The 18,740-nt window shown below is 46.9% G+C and overlaps 1 protein-coding gene across 2 annotated transcripts in view; it reads right to left on the reverse strand.

Annotated features, from left to right (window-relative positions):
• Window positions 1–308: 308 nt before the first annotated feature.
• Window positions 309–18,740, reverse strand: part of S1PR2 (sphingosine-1-phosphate receptor 2) — a 58,418-nt gene continuing 39,986 nt past the window's right edge. Inside the window, exons 2-3 of one of the 2 annotated variants that reach the window (XM_081177436.1) lie at window positions 9,822–9,939; window positions 309–6,277 (exon numbers count right to left, since the gene is read on the reverse strand). In XM_081177436.1, the coding sequence (XP_081033562.1) occupies window positions 5,096–6,151 (1,056 nt within the window). In that variant the 5' untranslated portion in view covers window positions 6,152–6,277; window positions 9,822–9,939 and the 3' untranslated portion in view covers window positions 309–5,095. Of the gene's footprint in view, window positions 6,278–9,821; window positions 10,071–18,740 lie in introns of both variants that reach the window. The other variant, XM_081177435.1, reaches the window with a different exon arrangement.

The following is an 18,740-nucleotide window of genomic DNA, read 5'->3' on the forward strand; positions in this document are numbered from 1 at the left end:
AAAATTTACATTGAATAGCTTCTGTAATCTGTCTCACATTAACATTCCCATAGTGGAAATGCCAAAAAGATGCATTTTAAACATACTATGTGAAAAAATCATTGTGCCTTCTTGCATAAGCCTTGGGAGGTCTGGAGCAGGGAAGAGGTGGTCAGAACCTGGATGCTTTTAGGATGCTATTTAGAGCAGAGACTCCTAATGATTATTTTTTCCCCAGGGTAAAAAACCAAAGAGGGTCAGCCCTTAAGTGTTTTTGCAAATGTGCACATCCTCAGATAACATGGGCAAGGGAAAAATGAACAAAGGGCAACTGTAGAAGCAAGTATTTTAATACATACAGATCTCCATTAAAAGGGAGAATTATGTTTAAAAAACACCCCACCCCACCCCACCCCGTTAGTGTTTCCACAGGCAAGATTCTATTAGGGAAAGGATAGTAGGATTGAATAGTCAAGACCGTACCCTTTGGTGTGTGCAAGAGAGAAAGAGAGAGAGAGAGCGAGTGCAACAGTCCGCTTCTGCCTCTAGAATTCTTCCAGTGACTGACCCAGTGCTTTCCAACACTAAATTCACTTTGTACTACAAAATGTATTGCCAGCTTCGTATATTTTTAAGGTCATTTATTCCTCCACAGAAACCTTGCAATTGCAATTTAGTGAGGGTGCTGCAAATTCTATTGAAAGATCTCCAAGGCCTCATCTAGTGCTAAAATTCCCAGCTACAGCCTGTCCTGAAATTGTCACTACTCACAGCAGTGTCATGAAGTGATGGACATGGGGGAACGGGGAGGGGTGGCCATCAAGCATGGGCTTGATGCATTTGGATGTGGGAGCAGAGAGTGGATTGGCTGTTTCCAGAAGTGAGGACAAACAATAGTTCTTAGGAGAAATGAAAGGGTTCAGGTAGAGCCATTTTGTGTGTGCGTGTTGTACACAAACAACATGCCGTTCTTTTGCCCCAGTGTTGTCTCCAATTAAACAAGGTTTTTGAAGTTGGTCTGCCGAAGTCGAAACAAAATAAAAAAATTCCTTCCAGTAGCACCTTAGATACCAACTAAGTTTGTCATTGGTATGTGTATCTGAAGAAGTGTGCATGCACACAAAAGCTCATACCAATGACAAACTTAGTTGGTCTCTAAGGCGCTACTGGAAGGTTTTTGAAGTTCTACAAAATCCTGCAAAACCTCTGAACAGTGGGAAGAAGCTCACAGTAGAGGCAATAATCCTACGAAACATTGCAAGCCAAAACTCTTGGGGGGGGGGGGAGAGATAAAAATGTTCTGCTCTCTTTTCCCTGGTTGCACATCCATCCCCTTCATTTGCTTGCAGTAGCTTGGAATAAGTGCTTAAAGCAGGGGTGGGATCACCCTCACTCTCCAGAGGCAGAAGAATACACTTAAGCACCATGGAGCAGTCTCCTCTTGAAAGCAGCCAAGGGCTCAAGAGAAGCGAGAGATATAAGCAAGTACAAGAAAACCAGGCACGGGGAACAGGGAGCCAGTGAGGCATCACAGAACGTGCACACAAGTGTTACAGTGGTACCATGCTACTGCTGGAGGAGAGCAGCACTCCAGGTCCATTCACACAAAACGAAAATGTTCATATGCACAAACAAGCATAGGCACCAGCCTAAATGCACACGTCACTGGCTTGGATTGCATGGACACAGGCCACAGACCTGTGCCAATGCAGATTACAAAATTATAACTCAAGAAATACCTTGCAGCCAGGCAACTTCACACATCCACATCTACTGGCACTTGCACACAGAGGTTGTGTGCACACACACACGCAATACTTCATTGCTACAAGAAGAAGAGCAAGCACACATATGCTTCACAGGCTCTACAGCTTTAAACGTCAAACCTACATACACTTGTCTGGGAGTAAGTCCTATTCAGTTCAACTTGCTGTGCACTAGCTCACTATATACATGCACATATTTGCAATTTCACCCATCTTCTGCATACTTTGCCATGTGCCTGGTATCTGTACCTTTCAGTGCTTAAATTTATAGCTGCAGAAGGGCCAGGGTAAAAATATCCTAAGGGCTCTGTTTGAGGTGGATGACTTAGCTGGCTAGCTACTATCCAGCTAAAGAAATCCCAATTCACATATTCTGATGAAATAGACCTGACTCAGATATGTCCTGATTTGTGCATCAAGGTCTTTATACGCAACATTTGACAGGGTGCATAACTGCCCTTTAACAGACCCTTACACTGCAGTTCCCCACTCATAAGCAAGTCTTACATTTCTATGGGTTCTTGTTTAGAACCAGCAGCCATGTTAAACCAAGAAGCAACACTCTTTAAAGTTTTGCTTGCTTTTTAGCCAGGAAAAAGATTTTTAAAAAGAGTACCACACAGGCTTATTTTATTCCTACAAAATGTTGTTCTGAGGAGGTGAAGGCAGCGAAGAGGAGGGTGCGTTATTTAAAGCAATCTCCCACCCCCTCCAGCCTCTGGGCTGCATCACCCATCACCGTGGGGACATGGTTCCCACGCCTGCATCTCATTTCCATTCATAAAAACACCCTCCTCATTCTCAATGGCATGTCCCCGCACATCATACCGGGTGAATCACGTTTCCACCTGCAGCAGCTGTAGGCAGGAGACCCACCCACACCTGGCTCTTTCCTTGAAGGAATAGACCTCGCACACCTCTCTTCTTTTCACCTCTTCCTTAGCAATGCCCCCAGCCTCACAAACCCACCTCCCCCAAACCCACACGTTTGTTCCCACACTACAGAAGAACTTTTGCAGAGGGGCTGGAAGTCCAGGGCCTTCTGTTGTCGACTGGTATTACAGGTTGGGGATGCATCCTGAGGGTGGTTGCATGTGTGTGCAAATCTAGCCTTCCAACACACACACACACACACACACACACACACACACACAGTGCTGGAGGAAAGAGGGCTCTTGATTCTGATGACTCAACAGGATGAAGCCAAGTCTGTCTAACCAGCCATCAATCCTACACACACTTCCCTGGGAGTAATTTAAACTGAACTCAGCAGGACTTACTTCTGAGTAGACATGCACCACACTGTTACTAATAATCATAGAAGCAACTTTCCCCTCGATGCTGCCTTGGCACACCCTGTACGCCTGTCTCCCTAGGCTGCAGTGTGTTTTAAATTCTTCTGAGCCGTCCTCCAGGTCACCCAGGGTGTGCTGAGGATGGGGGCTGGGAGCTCAGCTGGTGATGGGCTTGTTCCAGCTCAGGGGTAGGCAACCTAAGGCCTGGGGGCCGGATGCAGCCCAATAGCCTTCTCAATCCAGCCCGTGGACGGTCCGGGAATCAGCGTTTTTTACATGAGTAGAATGTGTGCTTTTATTTGAAATGCATCTCTGGGTTATTTGTGGGGCATAGGAATTCATTCATTTTTCTTTTCAAAATACAGTCCAGCCCACCACATGGTCTGAGGGACAGCTGAAAAAGGTTGCTGACCCCTGTTCCAGCTCAACACAAGACATTTAAGGGCCTGGAGAGGGAAATCCAGGTGGCAGTCTCTCCTGCTAATTGTCATGGGATACAATCCAGTGGGAAACTGCTCTGCATTTTAAATACAGAACCTGAGCCATCAAAAGACCAGCACTTATCCACATGTTGGGATGGGTTGCCCTTCAAACAAGGTACAAAATTTGAAACACCCAGTTCTCTAGCTTTTGCTCAGCCCCCTGTCCCGGCCCCCCATCTCTGCCAACAACCAAGGGGACTGTTGATGCACCTCCCATCCAGGCGGGACACAGGAAACTGCCTTATTTGGAACCAGACCACTCCTGCTCCTGCTCCTGCCTGGAAGTGGCTCTCAGGGTCACGGTATTTATTTCCAGCACGATTCCTCCCTTATAACTAACTGCCCCTGTGACTCTCCTCAATCTTAAGTCAGCAAGGCAAGGCTGCAATGATTTCTTGCTACTTCTTTGCAAAAAAACACTTTAAGAATGGGAGAGACTGAATGCACTGTTTAATAAGCCATGCTAAAAATAATATATATTGGTGTGTGTGTGTGTGTGTGTGTGTGTGTGTGTGTGTGTGTACACACACACACACACACATATGTTAAGTGTGAGCATAGGGCAGGACAGTTTCATACGACTCCCCCCCACCCAAGAGCTCTATATGCATTTATGCACATCCTTCACCTCACCAAGGGGGGTGGCGGTGCGGTAACCAGATACCTTTAGAACAGTTGCCAAAGTGATCATCAGTGATGGAGAGAGCACATAGATTGGCTTTACTGAAAAAACAAACTCTAGCCAACATGCACTCATGCCAGCCACACATGCATCTCTGGATTTGCCTAAATGACCTTTGGGGTCCCTTTCAACGCTACAGTTCTATGATTCTGTGATTCCATGACGGGAAGAATTGGCCTTTTCCTGGCTCAACTTGAAATGCACAGAAAACCTGCAAAACCAGTTTGAGCAGAGCCCAGAGCAGGAGACACACACACACATTTGCACTGCAGGCAGCAACAGAACTATCAAAGTGCCCTTGTTGTTCCAAAAATGTTTTGCATCTGTTTTCACTTCCAGCCACTCAAGGAAGCTCCTTGGCTGCTCTATGGCCACATTAGGACCAAGGCAAAGAGACCCAAGCAGATTTGAGTGAGTGGTTGCTACTTCCTTGGAAAGGAGTGAATGCTTTGGGAAGGAGGGAAGGCATGAAAGCATGCTCTGAGGTGCAGGACAGAAGGAACTCTGGGCGTACAAAACAGGCAGGGCACCTTTTAGAGTAAAGGAGCAGAACTGTACCAAAGCAAAGTGTCAGCATCTGAGCAGGCTGCTCACTCACTTCAAGTCATTCAGTCTCTCTCTCTCTCTCTCTCTCTCTCTCTCTCTCTCTCTCTCTCTCTCTCTCTCTCTCTCACACACACACACACACACACACACACACTAACAGAACGTTCTAATACTGTGCAGGTCTAGTGAACAAACGGACACCTCCAGCTATGTCAAAGGCAGGTTGATTTGGCCACGAGGAGGTTAGCATCCCATGTACCACATCACCTTTGTACCGCTCACTTAGGTCCAACCCACTCCCCTTTCTTTCATCATCCACCCCATAGTTCCCTTCCTTGTGTTTTTTCACACAAAAGTGGAATGTTCCTTCTTCATGAAAGGCGCAGTAGGATTGTCCTGCTTTTGGGTGCAGCGTTCCAAGGAACTGGAACTGCGGAGGGGAATCATGCAACGCTCTGACGGCTTCCCCTGCCCCATCATACCCCAGCAGCAGAGGACTCGCAGGAACTCCTTCCTCATGTCCTTGCTGCGGAGGGTGTAGATGAGAGGGTTGATGGCTGAATTGAGGGTAGCAAAGGCAAAGAAATATTTTGACTGGAAAAGGATGGGGCAAGACTTCCTGGCACATGAAGCATCTATTGAGAGGATGATGAAGGCAGGGAGCCAGCAGATGATGAAGGCCCCCAGGACAAAAGTGACTGTCCTGAGCAAGGCTATAGTCTGGGAGCCAGCCATCTCAGCATGGCTGGAGCGGACGATGCGATAGATCCGGACGTAGAGGACCACAATGGAGAAGAGAATGGCGGTGAAGATGGTGACCACAAAGACAACGTAGTGTTTGGAGTAAAACGGTAGGACAGTGGAGCACTTGTCAAGGTCATGTATGCAGTTCCAGCCAAGGATGGGCAGCCCCCCAATGGCTGCCGAAATCACCCAGCAAGCGCCAATCAGAAGCACCATACGGCAGTTCTTGTCGCTACTGTAGACCTTCACCTTTGTGATGGCCACATGCCGCTCTATGGCAATGGCCAGCAGGCTGAAGACGGAGGCTGCCAAAGTAGCAAAGGCTGTGCCCTCTCGCACGAACCACAGCAGCGGGGTGAGGTGGAAAGTGGCTGGGCCCGAGAGGACAACGTTGGCTATGAAGGCTGAGCCAGCCAGTAGGTCTGAAAAGGCTAGGTTGCCGATGAAGATGAACATGGCCGAGTGGAACTTCTTGTTCCTCCAGACGGACATGAGCACCAGCAGGTTCTCCAGGATTATAAAGCAGCAAAGCACAATGATAGCAACAGAGCCGCTTGAGAGTGAAGGGTCATCATCTTTCTCCAGCCTATCCTTGGTGTAGTTGTAGTGCTCCACAATCTTGTGCTTGTTGAAGTAGGAATCGAAGGTGTTCCCCATGGCTTTCCAACAACAGGTTACACTTGTGCCCACTCACGGACGTCTGTATTAGAAGGCATCAAGGCAAGACCACAGTGAGAATGTGGTCATTCAGAAGAGAGGGGTGAGGGGTCAACTTGCAGAAGCCTGGGGTTGATGAAAACACATAAAATTAACAGGGTTAGGAGCTTAGAACAAAGAACAAGGAGTGTGGTGTTGGGTATGCAAGGCAAAATATAGCCTTACCCTGTTAGAGAGGCATGTGCATCAGAAGTGCTAGTCTTCAAAGTCTTAGCCTTCCATTTACAGGGTCATGGCCTGCAGGGTGTGTGTGGGTGTGAGTTGACTGCAAGAGAGCAGCTTTCCTTTCTTTTTTCTTTTTCTTCCTCCCTTCTAAAATGAATGCACAAGTCTTTAGCCCAGAGACAAAAGCCCTCCAGGTATTGCTGGATTCTAACCCCCACCAGCCCAACCCAGCATGGCCAATGGCCAGGGATGATAGGAGTTGTAGTCCAGCAACATCCGGAGGGCTGCAGATTCCCCCCTCCTGCTTCAGCTTTTTACTAAGAGAGATAGAAAAAAAGTGTCCTGGTTGCTAACATTCCTTTTGCCTGTTGCATTATGGAACTGTGGTGTTTTGTTTTTTTTTATCAACATGCTGCCATGTTGCACTAAATTTCATTTGCACTAGTGGGCATGGTGCCACACAACGGGGAGGCCATTGGACATGTCACCATCCTTTACGCATGGGCATGCTTCTGTTTCCCCATTAAAGTGGCAGTAAAGAACTGTATGCCAGGATACCACTCCAAATTTAATCACATGGTATGACCTATGAAAACATTGGGAAAATTACAGCACAAAACCGTTGTGACAACCAAATACCAACCGGACATGTGTGCAATGCTGCAGTCAGGCAATTGCAAATTTGTTTGTGCTATTTTCTGATTTTGCACAAATTGGAAGTATGAAAAATAAATGAAAGCTATTGTAAGTAGATATGGGAAGCCCTGGGAAAAACTGGAAAAATGTGTGGGGGGGGAATCCAGGTTTCCCCCCCATTTTTTCCCAAAGCCAATTTCCTTATTTGAAAAAAACAAAAACAAAAACGGGGGAGGGGGGAACTGTTGTTGTTTTTCAATTTTTCCAGTTTTTCCCCAGGCCTCCCCATTTCTGATTGTAAGTTCTCAGCACACACGGCTGTTCAATATATTCACCATGGAAATTTTATGTAAGTTTGGTTGTACAGTTTTGTATTTGTGTTAATCTGGGGATTCAAAATAAAAGGAAACATTCCCATATTCAGGAGTGCCCCAAAAAGAGTTACGAGCCCAGATGGGGGGAAACGAAAGCACAGAAGAAACAGCAGTTATGGGAGCAGCAGAAAACGACAATCAATCCGCTCCTCCCTGAGCTGGCTCAGTCTGTAGAGCAGGAGACTCTGAATCTCAGGGTTGTGGGTTATGAGCCTCATGCTGGGCTCTGCATTGCAGGGCTTGGACCAGATGACCCTCGTAGTCCTTTCAGACTCTACAATTCCATGATGCTAAAACAAATAATCTCTGGCAATGTGTAGAGCTGTTTGGAGCCCAATTTCCCCTAACTTATCAGATTAGCCCTGTGTCAAGTAAACCCAACTTTAGAAGGGGAAAGTATCAAGACCCGTGTTGTTTGAGAATAATGTCAGGTGAACTACGCAAATTAAATGGGAATGCAAACAGCTGCAGGCAGACGGTAAACTGATGTAGACTTGATCAGGCCTACATAGTGTAGCCCACTGGCCATGTATAGAGTTCCAATCAGGGTGTGGAGGAGCCTCTTATTTGGCTACCTGTCAGCAACTGCAAAAATAAAAACAAAGGATGGTCAAGCCCCTGACCTCCATGTGTGGTTGGGGGGCCACATTTGGCTGGTAGGTCAGGCCTTGGCCAGCTGTAAGGGAAGAAGGAGAAAGAAGGAGCAATTGGCAGGCCAGCCAAGGAACCGTGGCCAACACGGCTTCTGTTAAAGTCTCAGCTTTCATAACTCATTGCTTTGATCTTTTCAACTTGCTTTGGTAGAATACACAGTACAGTGGTAATGAGATCCTTACATTTAATGAAACATCCATATAACAATTAAGGTGTGCTTCCACTTACTTAACAATGTAGCATTACTGTCAGAGCAACAAGACAGGTATTCAAGTAACAGTGTTTTTCTTCTTAATTAAATAGATATCACACTTCAACTTTCACTTTAATACTAGCTTGAGTGCTCCACCTTCCCTCTCCAACACAAGTCTCTGGGAGTTGCGAGGTCTGGCCCGAGGGCAAGGCGGGAAGGGCAGGCAACGGTCGCGCCCACGGAAAGGCAGGAGGTGGGGGTGGGATGGAAATGGCTTCCCTCAATCACGCTGCCTTGTCTCTATCCCAAATCATTAATGATTTACCTTCTTAAGAACCAGGCATGAGAGCAGGCACCAGCCCCAAAGAAAAGACTGCCTGTTAGAATGGGAGGGGATTATGCTGGGACATTGCAGGGCTGCTGTGTTGTCATGTACACATTAAGGCACAGGGAATTTAAAGGAGAAGTACAGGGGCCGGGGTGGGGGGTGGGGAGGGAAAGTTCATAGCTGACCAGGGATTGTTGAAGGATAGAAAACAACCTTACTGATGGCTTGCCAAGCATATTCCACCCTCCTCCAAGTGCCCCCACCTCCACTGGAGAGACACAGTGGGAAGCCACCAACTTTTAAAATGCAGGCAACAACCATTTTACGCCACACGTCTAAGTGAAATAGTGCATATTGAGAAGATTCTTGAAAGAGCCTGCAAACACCCTCCAAACCTCTGGGAACCCTTGGAAACCCCTTTTAAAAACCAGCAGCACTTGACAGACTCTCTCCAAACCTCCTTGCTCAAACTCCAACTCTCCACAGGCCTCAGTGGCTGATGGCTCCAGGGATTGCACTTGTAAGGCTCGTGGGACTTGTTGTAAACATAGGTGCTGTTTTTGCGACATTTTTGCCCTTTCAGTGTTCTTTTTAGGGCTGTTTTTGACATTCTTCTAGTCACTTCTGGGTTCAGGGCAATGCACATGCGCACAGTTGCACACATATTCAACACATGTAAAATGGTTGTTGCTTGTATTAAAATGGTGATGGCATTGGAGATGAAGGGACCGGGGATAAGAGAAAAAGTGTTGCACTTTGCCAGTGGTACTATGGGCAAGAGGAGCAATAAAACAGCACAAGCAACACTGCAAATTCTAGCACTTCTCCAGCAAGCAAATGCAGTTGGCGATCTGTTTAGGTGTACCCAGTTGATGCGTGACCCCCGACATGTGGGTCCTTTTGGACCCAGAAGTGGGATGAAGGGGGGAGTAACGGGGGCAGGGTGTAACAGGGCAAGCTTATGCACACTCCATCCCCGTGCAAAATGGTCGTGCCTGTACTACAAAAATGTCATTCCATGCAAAGATGTGCGGTTGGGGTGAATGAGAAGAGTGCACTTTTGATCCTATGGAGCCAATAACTACATATTTATTATGCATTAGAAGAGAAAGCTCTCCAGACACACCTCATTTCTAGTATTGAAAATCAGGCAAGTCCTCTATGGTAACATCTCCAATAATTGTGGGAAATCCCCCCCCCAAAAAAAAACCCCACACACAGATAACGCAGCAGTTTAAGCACAAGGGAAATGCAAGTTACCTGAGGAAGCAGAGCCTTTGGTAAGGCACAGAAAAGGCCTGCTGGCCGATGCAGAATATCCCTGCTTCACTTGCACTTCAGAATCCCAGCTTCCAGCAGCAGCCAGCACTGCAATCTTCTGAGGAAGAATACAAAACGCAGAGCCGTTAGTGGGTGGACCATCCATAGGTCATTTTCTCCAGGCTTCTCATAGCTGCAAGTTATGCTGCGTTTCTGGTATGCATACTGTTAACTGCCTTAGGTGCCCACCTGTGAAAAGGCAAGGTATAAATTAAAATAAGTTTAGGGAAACGCCATGCATAAAGTTGCAAAAGCCAGAGCTGTAGCTGGAGGGGGGCTAGCCAGGATTTTTGCTCTGGGTGAAGCCTCCAGGGTGGGGTGCCATTGAGCTCCCAGCCTGTGTGTGTGTGTGTGTGCGCGTACACACGCAGACACGCAAATGTGCATGGGAGGGTGTGCCAAACTGGGTCTTTGACCCGGGTGAAATAATGCCTAGTTTTGCCTTTGCATAATCTAAGCACCTTGGATTGCTGCTAACAGTGCAGGACTCTGTGCAGACAGAGCACTAGATCACCAAATGACTCGGTGACAAGGAAGGTGGTTTGGATGGCCAAAGGGGGCTGCAGGCGCAACCCTCTCACTCCCACCTTCTCTTTCCCGAGTAGTTTGCTCCCAGCTGGGGGAAAGTGCCTGGAGGCAGAGTCTGTGGGCAGGGATGTTGCCAAGAACTTCAGAGAACTTGGGAAGGGAGCTGCCAGGAGAGCCTCTCACACCTTTTCCTTGCTCAACTGCCGCACAACAACCCTGCATTGCTGCCAGGGTTGCTCTCTGGCAACTGCTGCCACCACCACCCTTTTTGGTCACCTACAGCCCCAGAAGCAAGGAAGGAAATGGGGGGATATTTAAAGTGCAGTCAAACCAACAATACATGTTTTGCTAGATAGGCACTGGATCAGAGCTGAAACTCAGTTTTCCTGTAAACTTGCCAGAGAGAACTCTGTGAGAGATGCTCCCACTGTGCCGACATGGGGAGGGCAGAGGTATAGATATTCTCCCACCTGCCTCTTTTCACCATGCCAGCAATGTGAGAACATCAATTTTAAGCTAGACTTAAGTATGTATTTGTAACTGAATTACCATGTTAAGCCTGCCTAAACACAGCTTCTGTACCTGTTACTCTTCAACAAGTATTCTGAGTGAGTAAATGTTATCTTTACCTTTTACAAGACTGTTTGTGTGATTATTGTTTTAAGGGAGAGAAAGGGGTGAAATACCAGGAGAATCTGGTCTGCCTTAAAGCTTCCTTAGACTAAAAGGCTAAAACTAGCCTATCTAGGGCAGTGTTTCCCAACCGGTGTTCCGCGGCACACGAGCGTGCCGTGAGACATCGGCTGGTGTGCCGCGAGATGCCTGGAGGGAGGCGGGCGAGTCGGGCGGCGAGAGGCGGGGCGGCGGCGGCGAGGAGAGGCCGCGCCTCCTGCTGCTGCCTGGCGCTCCTCCTCGCAGCCGGCAGCGCTGCCTGGGCGCCTCCGCGCGACTCTGCCTCGCTGGGTTTGGTCTCCCAGCAGAGACGGGTCACACGCGCACTTCCCTCCCTCCCTCAGCCTGCGCGGAGGGAGAGCCAGAGAGAGGCATCGCTCCTGCGCGGCGGGAGAGGGAGCAGCCGGAGCGATGCCCCAAACGAAGGCATGGGACCGGAGGGGAAATCCTCTCCGAGGAGGATTGAGCGCAGCTGAGAGAAGCCTTTCGAGGAGCTGCCGTGTCCCCTGGAAACCCCCTTCCCAGCTCTGCCTGCCTGCCTGCCCAAAGCTTGGAGGTTCCCCGGCAAGGGGGAGGGGAAAAACTTTCACTTTTGTGCGTCCCTCCCGGCGTGACGCTGCGCGCTGACGTCACGGGGCGGGGCTTTAATGGTGGTGTGCCGCGAGATTTTTTTTCAGTAAACAGGTGTGCCGTTGCCCAAAAACGTTTGGGAAACACTGATCTAGGGCACTCTGCCGATCTCACAAATGTGAGGGAGGAAGGATAATACGTAAAAAATATATCATCTTCTAGCACCTTTTCACATCCCAATATAAACTGGGAATATACGGTGAGTTCTTCAGATCCTGGGATCTTGGACCAGTGCCCTAATGCCTCCAGCCAATCCCTTGCCAAGTGGCAGAGCGAAAAGGCAGCTCCCCAGCCCTCGGCTTCTCTCCCAGAGCAGGGCAAAGGTCTGGCTTTACCCAGCCTGGCCTCAGGCTTCCAACAGTGCGGAGCCCAAAGGGATCTGGGCACATGGGGATTTCTGAAACGGAGGTTGCCAAATGCACACACCTCAGTGGTCAAATGGTGAAACTTTATTAGAAATAAAGGGGGGGGGGGCAACAGGCCAAACAGAACACAGAATGCTGTGGCTCTGGAACTAGACTAACCTCTGCCTCTTTCCAGTCCCTAACACAAATCTGTATACAGTGGTACCTCTGGTTACATACTTAATTCGTTCCGGAGGTCTGTTCTTAACCTGAAACTGTTCTTAAGCTGAAGCACCACTTTAGCTAATGGGGCCTCCTGCTGCCGCTGCGCCGTTGCTGCACGATATCTGTTCTCATCCTGAAGCAAAGTTCTTAACCCGAGGTAAAGCAAAAGGTAAGCAAAGTTCTTAACGCAAGTCGATCAGGTATATGAAGACGAGCAGCAAAGTCAGTCCTCAGGGAATGTGCAGGCGACCTTGGAACAGACAGCTCACGGAAGAACCCCGACCAAACCTAAGAGGAGGCGTGTAGTGGTGATAGGGGATTCCCTACTGAGGGGAACAGAAGCAGTGATCTGTGGGCCTGACAAGATGTCTCGGGAGGTGTGCTGTCTCCCCGGGGCTAAGATCCAAGATGTAACTGAACGACTGCAAGGAATCATAAAACCCACTGACAAATACCCCTTCCTCTTGGTTCATGTGGGAACCAATGACACTGCAAGCAATAGCCTCCAGAAGATCAAAAGAGACTACGAGGCTCTCGGCAGGAAATTGAAGCAACTAAATGCACAAATTGTCATCTCATCTGTCCTCCCAGTTGAACGACGTGGCCCAGGGAGAGAGGGGAAAATAGTGGAAGTGAACAGCTGGCTTTGCAAATGGTGTAAACAGGAACGGTTTGGATTCTTAGATCACGGACTGCAGTTTCTTGAAGATGGACTTCTGGCAAGCGATGGGCTGCACCTCACAACGGTTGGGAGAAATGTTTTTGCCAAAAATCTCAGAAACCTCATCAGGAGGGCTTTAAACTGACTAATGTGGGGGAGGGAGACAGTGCTCCTGAAGGTAGGAGTCTATCAATTGATGAAGATGATCATCCAAATGCCATAGACCAAATGGAGCAAACAGCACGCAGACCTACTGGTGGGAGGAAAAAATCCTTAAATAAGAGACACGGGGGAATGATTAATGGACTTCAATGTCTGTACACTAATGTGCAAAGCATGGGAAATAAACAAGATGAGCTTGAGCTCTTGGTACAGCAAACTAAATATGACATAATAGGCATCATTGAAACCTGGTGGGATAAGTCCCACGATTGGAATGTAATAATGGGGGGGATACAATCTATTTCAGAGAAGCAGACCAGACAAGAAAGGAGGAGGAGTGGCGTTATATGTCAGGGATGTGTATACCTGTGAAGAGATCCAAGATTTAGAACCTCAAAGCCAAAGTGAGAGCATTTGGGTCAAAATTAAGGGAGAGAAGAATAACAGTGACCTCATTGTGGGAGTTTACTATAGATCCCCAAGCCAAACAGAGGACATAGATGATGCCTTCCTGGAACAGATGGCCAAGCATGCAAAAGGAAGGGAGATAGTAGTAATGGGGGGACTTCAATTACCCGGATATTTGTTGGATGTCAAACTCAGCCAAGAGCATAAGGTCAAACAGATTCCTCACTGGCCTTGCAGACAACTTCATTGTCCAGAAAGTGGGAGAAGCAACAAGAGGAACAGCCATTTTAGATCTGGTCCTAACCAATGTTGATGACCTGGTTAGTGGGGTAGAAGTGGAAGGATCATTAGGCGCGAGTGATCATGCTCTTCTGAAGTTTACTATACAGCGGAAAGGAGCAGCCAAGCATACTAGGACTCAATTTCTTGACTTTAAGAAAGCCGACTTCATAAAACTTAGGGAAGTGCTGGGTGAGATCCCATGGACAGTAATACTAAAAGGAAAGGGAATTCATGATGGCTGGGAGTTTGTTAAGAGGGAGATAGTAAAAGCACAACATCAGGCAATACCAATGAGACGGAAACATGGAAGGTGCCTAAAGAAGCCAGGGTGGCTAACTAAAGAACTTTTAACTGAGTTAAGATTAAAAAAGGATGTGTACAAAAAATGGAAAAGGGGGGAAACCATCAAAGAGGAATTCAAACAAATAGCCAGCATGTGTAGACACAAAGTCAGAATAGCTAAAGCACTGAATGAACTCAGGCTTGCTAGAGAGGTTAAAAGCAACAAAAAAGGCTTTTATGGGTATGTCCGTAGCAAAAGGAAGAACAAAGAAACAGTGGGGTCACTCAGAGGAGAAGATGGTGAAATGTAAACAGGGGACACAGAAAGGGCTGAACTCCTCAATGCCTTCTTTGCCTCAGTCTTCTCCGATAAAGAAAACAATGCCCGACCTGAAGAATTTGGAGCAAATGTTTCAGCAAAGGAAACACAGCCCAGAATAACTAAGGAGATAGTACAAGAATACTTGGCTAGTTTAGATGTATTCAAGTCTCCAGGGCCAGATGAACTGCATCCAAGAGTATTAAAAGAACTGGCAGATGTGATCTCAGAACCACTGGCAGTCATCTTTGAGAATTCCTGGAGAACAGGCGAAGTCCCGGCAGACTGGAGGAGGGCAAATGTTGTCCCTATTTTCAAAAAGGGGGAAAGAGAGGACCCAAATAATTACCGCCCAGTCATTCTGACATCAATACCAGGGAAGATTCTGGAGCAGATCATTAAGCAAACAGTCTGTGAGCACCTAGAAAGGAATGCTGTGATCACCAATAGTCAGCATGGATTTCTGAAAAATAAGTCATGTCACACTAACCTGATCTCGTTTTTTGACAGAATTACAAGCCTGGTAGATGAAGGGAACGCAGTGGATGTAGCCTACCTTGATTTCAGCAAGGCATTTGACAAGGTGCCCCATATTCTTGTAAAGAAGCTGGTAAAATGCGGTCTTGACTATGCGACCACTCAGTGGATTTGTAACTGGCTGACTGACCGAACCCAAAGGGTGCTCATCAATGGTTCCTCTTCATCCTGGAGAAGAGTGACTAGTGGGGTGCCACAGGGTTCTGTCTAGGACCCGGTCTTATTCAACATCTTTATCAACGACTTGGATGATGGACTCAAGGGCATCCTGATCAAATTTGCAGATGACACCAAACTGGGAGGGGTGGCTAACACCCCAGAGGACAGGATCACACTTCAAAACGACCTTGACAGATTAGAGAACTGGGCCAAAACAAACAAGATGAATTTTAACAGGGAGAAATGTAAAGTATTGCACTTGGGCAAAAAAATGAGAGGCACAAATACAAGATGGGTGACACCTGGCTTGAGAGCAGTACATGTGAAAAGGATCTAGGAGTCTTGGTTGACCACAAACTTGACATGAGCCAACAGTGTGACGCGGCAGCTAAAAAAGCCAATGCAATTCTGGGCTGCATCAATAGGAGTATAGCATCTAGATCAAGGGAAGTAATAGTGCCACTGTATTCTGCTCTGGTCAGACCTCACCTAGAGTACTGTGTCCAGTTCTGGGCACCACAGTTCAAGAAGGACACTGACAAACTGGAACGTGTCCAGAGGAGGGCAACCAAAATGGTCAAAGGCCTGGAAACGATGGCTTATGAGGAACGGCTAAGGGAGCTGGGCATGTTTAGCCTGGAGAAGAGGAGGTTAAGGGGTGATATGATAGCCATGTTCAAATATATAAAAGGATGTCACATAGAGGAGGGAGAAAGGTTGTTTTCTGCTGCTCCAGAGAAGCGGACACAGAGCAATGGATCCAAACTACAAGAAAGAAGATTCCACCTAAACATTAGGAAGAACTTCCTGACAGTAAGAGCTGTTCGACAGTGGAATTTGCTGCCAAGGAGTGTGGTGGAGTCTCCTACTTTGGAGGTCTTTAAGCAGAGGCTTGACAACCATATGTCAGGAGTGCTCTGATGGTGTTTCCTGCTTGGCAGGGGGTTGGACTCGATGGCCCTTGTGGTCTCTTCCAACTGTATGATTCTATGATTCTATGTAATATTTCTGGGTTAGTGGAGTTTGTAACCTGAAGCATATGTAACCTGAAGCGTATGTAACCCGAGGTACCACTGTAAATGTATAAAGCGCCTCTGGGAAAAATTAAGATGCACCCTGTAAGCAAAGTAAAACATATAATTATAAAAAGAGGGACAGAACAGAGAATTTGGGGCCTGGTATGAAAGATTCAGGATCACTGGGCCACCTGCCAACCATTGTGGGCTGTGGTCATGAGCAATTCCCAGAGAGAGCAGCAGCTATGTAGGATACCTGGCAGTCAGAGGACCCTGCTCCAGTGCATAGCACCCTGTCGCTTCCCCTGATTAGCAACCTGCTATGCAAAACAGTAAAAATGGCAGAATTTTAAAAATAGAAGAAAAATCATGCAAGACAACTCAGTTTGCATTTATATTGGATGTGAAATTTAGACACTGGACACAGATTTGATTTTTTTATACATAAAGAGTTCATATGCTCATATCTTCTTCTTTGGCGATCACTCGTAGCTGAGTAAGATTGTCTTCCATAAACACGGTTTTAACAGTGAGTCCGTAAGTGACTGTGGAGGCCAATTCTGGATCCACACATCCTTCCATAGTGGGGACATTGGTTCCTGGGCAGGAGTTGATCATAGTGTGGATTTGCCAAGTGTGCCTTCCTCTTAGCACGTTTCTCCCTTGTGTTCTGAGTTCGAGTGTCTTCAAAGTCCATTACACCTTTGGTAAAGGCTGTTCTTCAACTAGAGCGCTTGCAGGCCAGTATTTCCCAGTTGTCGGTGTTTATACTACATTTTTTTAGATTTGCCTTGATACAGTCTTTGAACCTCTTTTGTTGACCACCAGCATTACGCTTTCCATTTTTAAGTTTGGAATAGAGTAGTTGCTTTGGAAGACGATAATCAGCATAGCTGTCAACTTTTCCCTTTTCTTGCGATGAATCCTATTCGGAATAAGGGAATTTCCCTTTAAAAAAGGGAAACGTTGACAGCTATGATAATCAGGCATCCGCACAACATGACTCGTCCAACGAAGTTGATGTTGAAGAATCATTGCTTCAACACTGGTGATCTTTGCTTCTTCCAGTACACTGATATTAGTTCGCCTGTCTTCCCAAGTGACGTGTAAAATTTTTCGGAGACACTGTTGATGGAATCTTTCGAGGAGTTGGAGATGGCATTTATAAGTGGTCCATGTTTCACAAGCATACAGTAAGGTTGGTAGTACAATAGCTTTGTAAACAAGCCTTTTGGCTTCCCTGCGAATGTCCCGGTCCTCAAACACTCTTCAATTGGGAGAAAGCTGCATTGCAGAGCTCAGACGATGCTGGATTTCGGCATCAGTGTTGGCCTTGAGGAAAGATAACTGCCTAGGTAGGAGAAGTGATCGACATTTTCCAACTTTACACCACTGAGTTGGATTTGTGGTGCTGCAGAGGGGTTATTTTGTGCTTGTTGGTGCAGCACTTTGGTTTTTTGGATGCTGAGCGACAGACCAAGCTTTTCATAAGCTTCTGTGAAGATATTTAGGATATAGCATGAGACTGGGGTGTCCTTCCTAGGAAAGCTTATATTGATTGACCTTTCCAACAGTTGCGGAGGAAAAGTGGAAAGAAACTAACTGGAAACCCCCAGATGAAGAGTAACACTCCCAAATGTGCTTCTCCTTCATGCCAGCAATCTGGTGGGGAAAAAACAACTATATTTTTGGGTCCTATTTGAATATTGCCTTTTAAAAACCTTAAGACTAAACTAGCAGAACATGCTCTGTATGGTACTGATCTCATTATGGCTGTTTGGGACCTTCCAATTATGGAAGAATGGGCAAGTCTACCTCCAGGTGGGGACATGTCACTCATTTTTTTTACTATTAATTATTATTAAATGTAATTATTATTATTATTATACTATTACATGATGAGAAGGTGTAGGAAAATGCAGGCAGGACTGGCTTTGGTCTGTGTGGGCTTGAGGGCCAGCCCTTTCTCCTCCTCCCCGTAGTCTTCCTCATGTTTGCTGATATGGCGCCTTCCTATAAAGGCAGCAAAGGGCGGAAGGCAGATCAGGATCTATGCAGGTAGAACCTCAGGATGATTTGCATATAACCACAGATTTCCACTTCCCAATTGTTTAGCAACAACACAAAGGCATTCCATCATCACCAGTCCCTAATCCAACTGGGCAGCTGAAGCTAAGAAGCCTTAGGAGAAAGCCAGAAATCAAATTTCCTGAGAATGAACCCTGAGCTCAGTGTTGGTACTACTGAGAACAAATTTCTGAACGGAGTAGGTTTGTAAGCAGAATCCTTCTAGATATCTACCTGAGAAGGGCTTCTTCAGCCTGTAACTCCATCTTGGAATTGTGTCTACAAGTTTTAACTCATGGCTCCCCAGTCTTTTGTGCTGCTGCTTCTTGCTTTTCTATGCTTCCCTCGCCCCTGCTTTGTGTAACATCTTGCCTGATGGAGAGTTCTGGAGAACTCAGAAGCTTGATACACTTTGGTGACCTTTTCGTTGGTAAAGTGTTGCCCAATGTGGATCTGGGACTTGTTTTCTTATAGGCCAACATGGCTACTTTGCTTTTTATGGACTGGGTACATGCTCAGAGGTGGCCTGTCCTGATCCCTCCTTTTAAGTGTACATCTCTCGCCCTT

The sequence above is a fragment of the Podarcis bocagei genome (assembly GCF_964188305.1).
Source record: "Podarcis bocagei genome assembly, chromosome: 17".
Taxonomy (NCBI): Eukaryota; Metazoa; Chordata; class Lepidosauria; order Squamata; family Lacertidae; genus Podarcis; species Podarcis bocagei.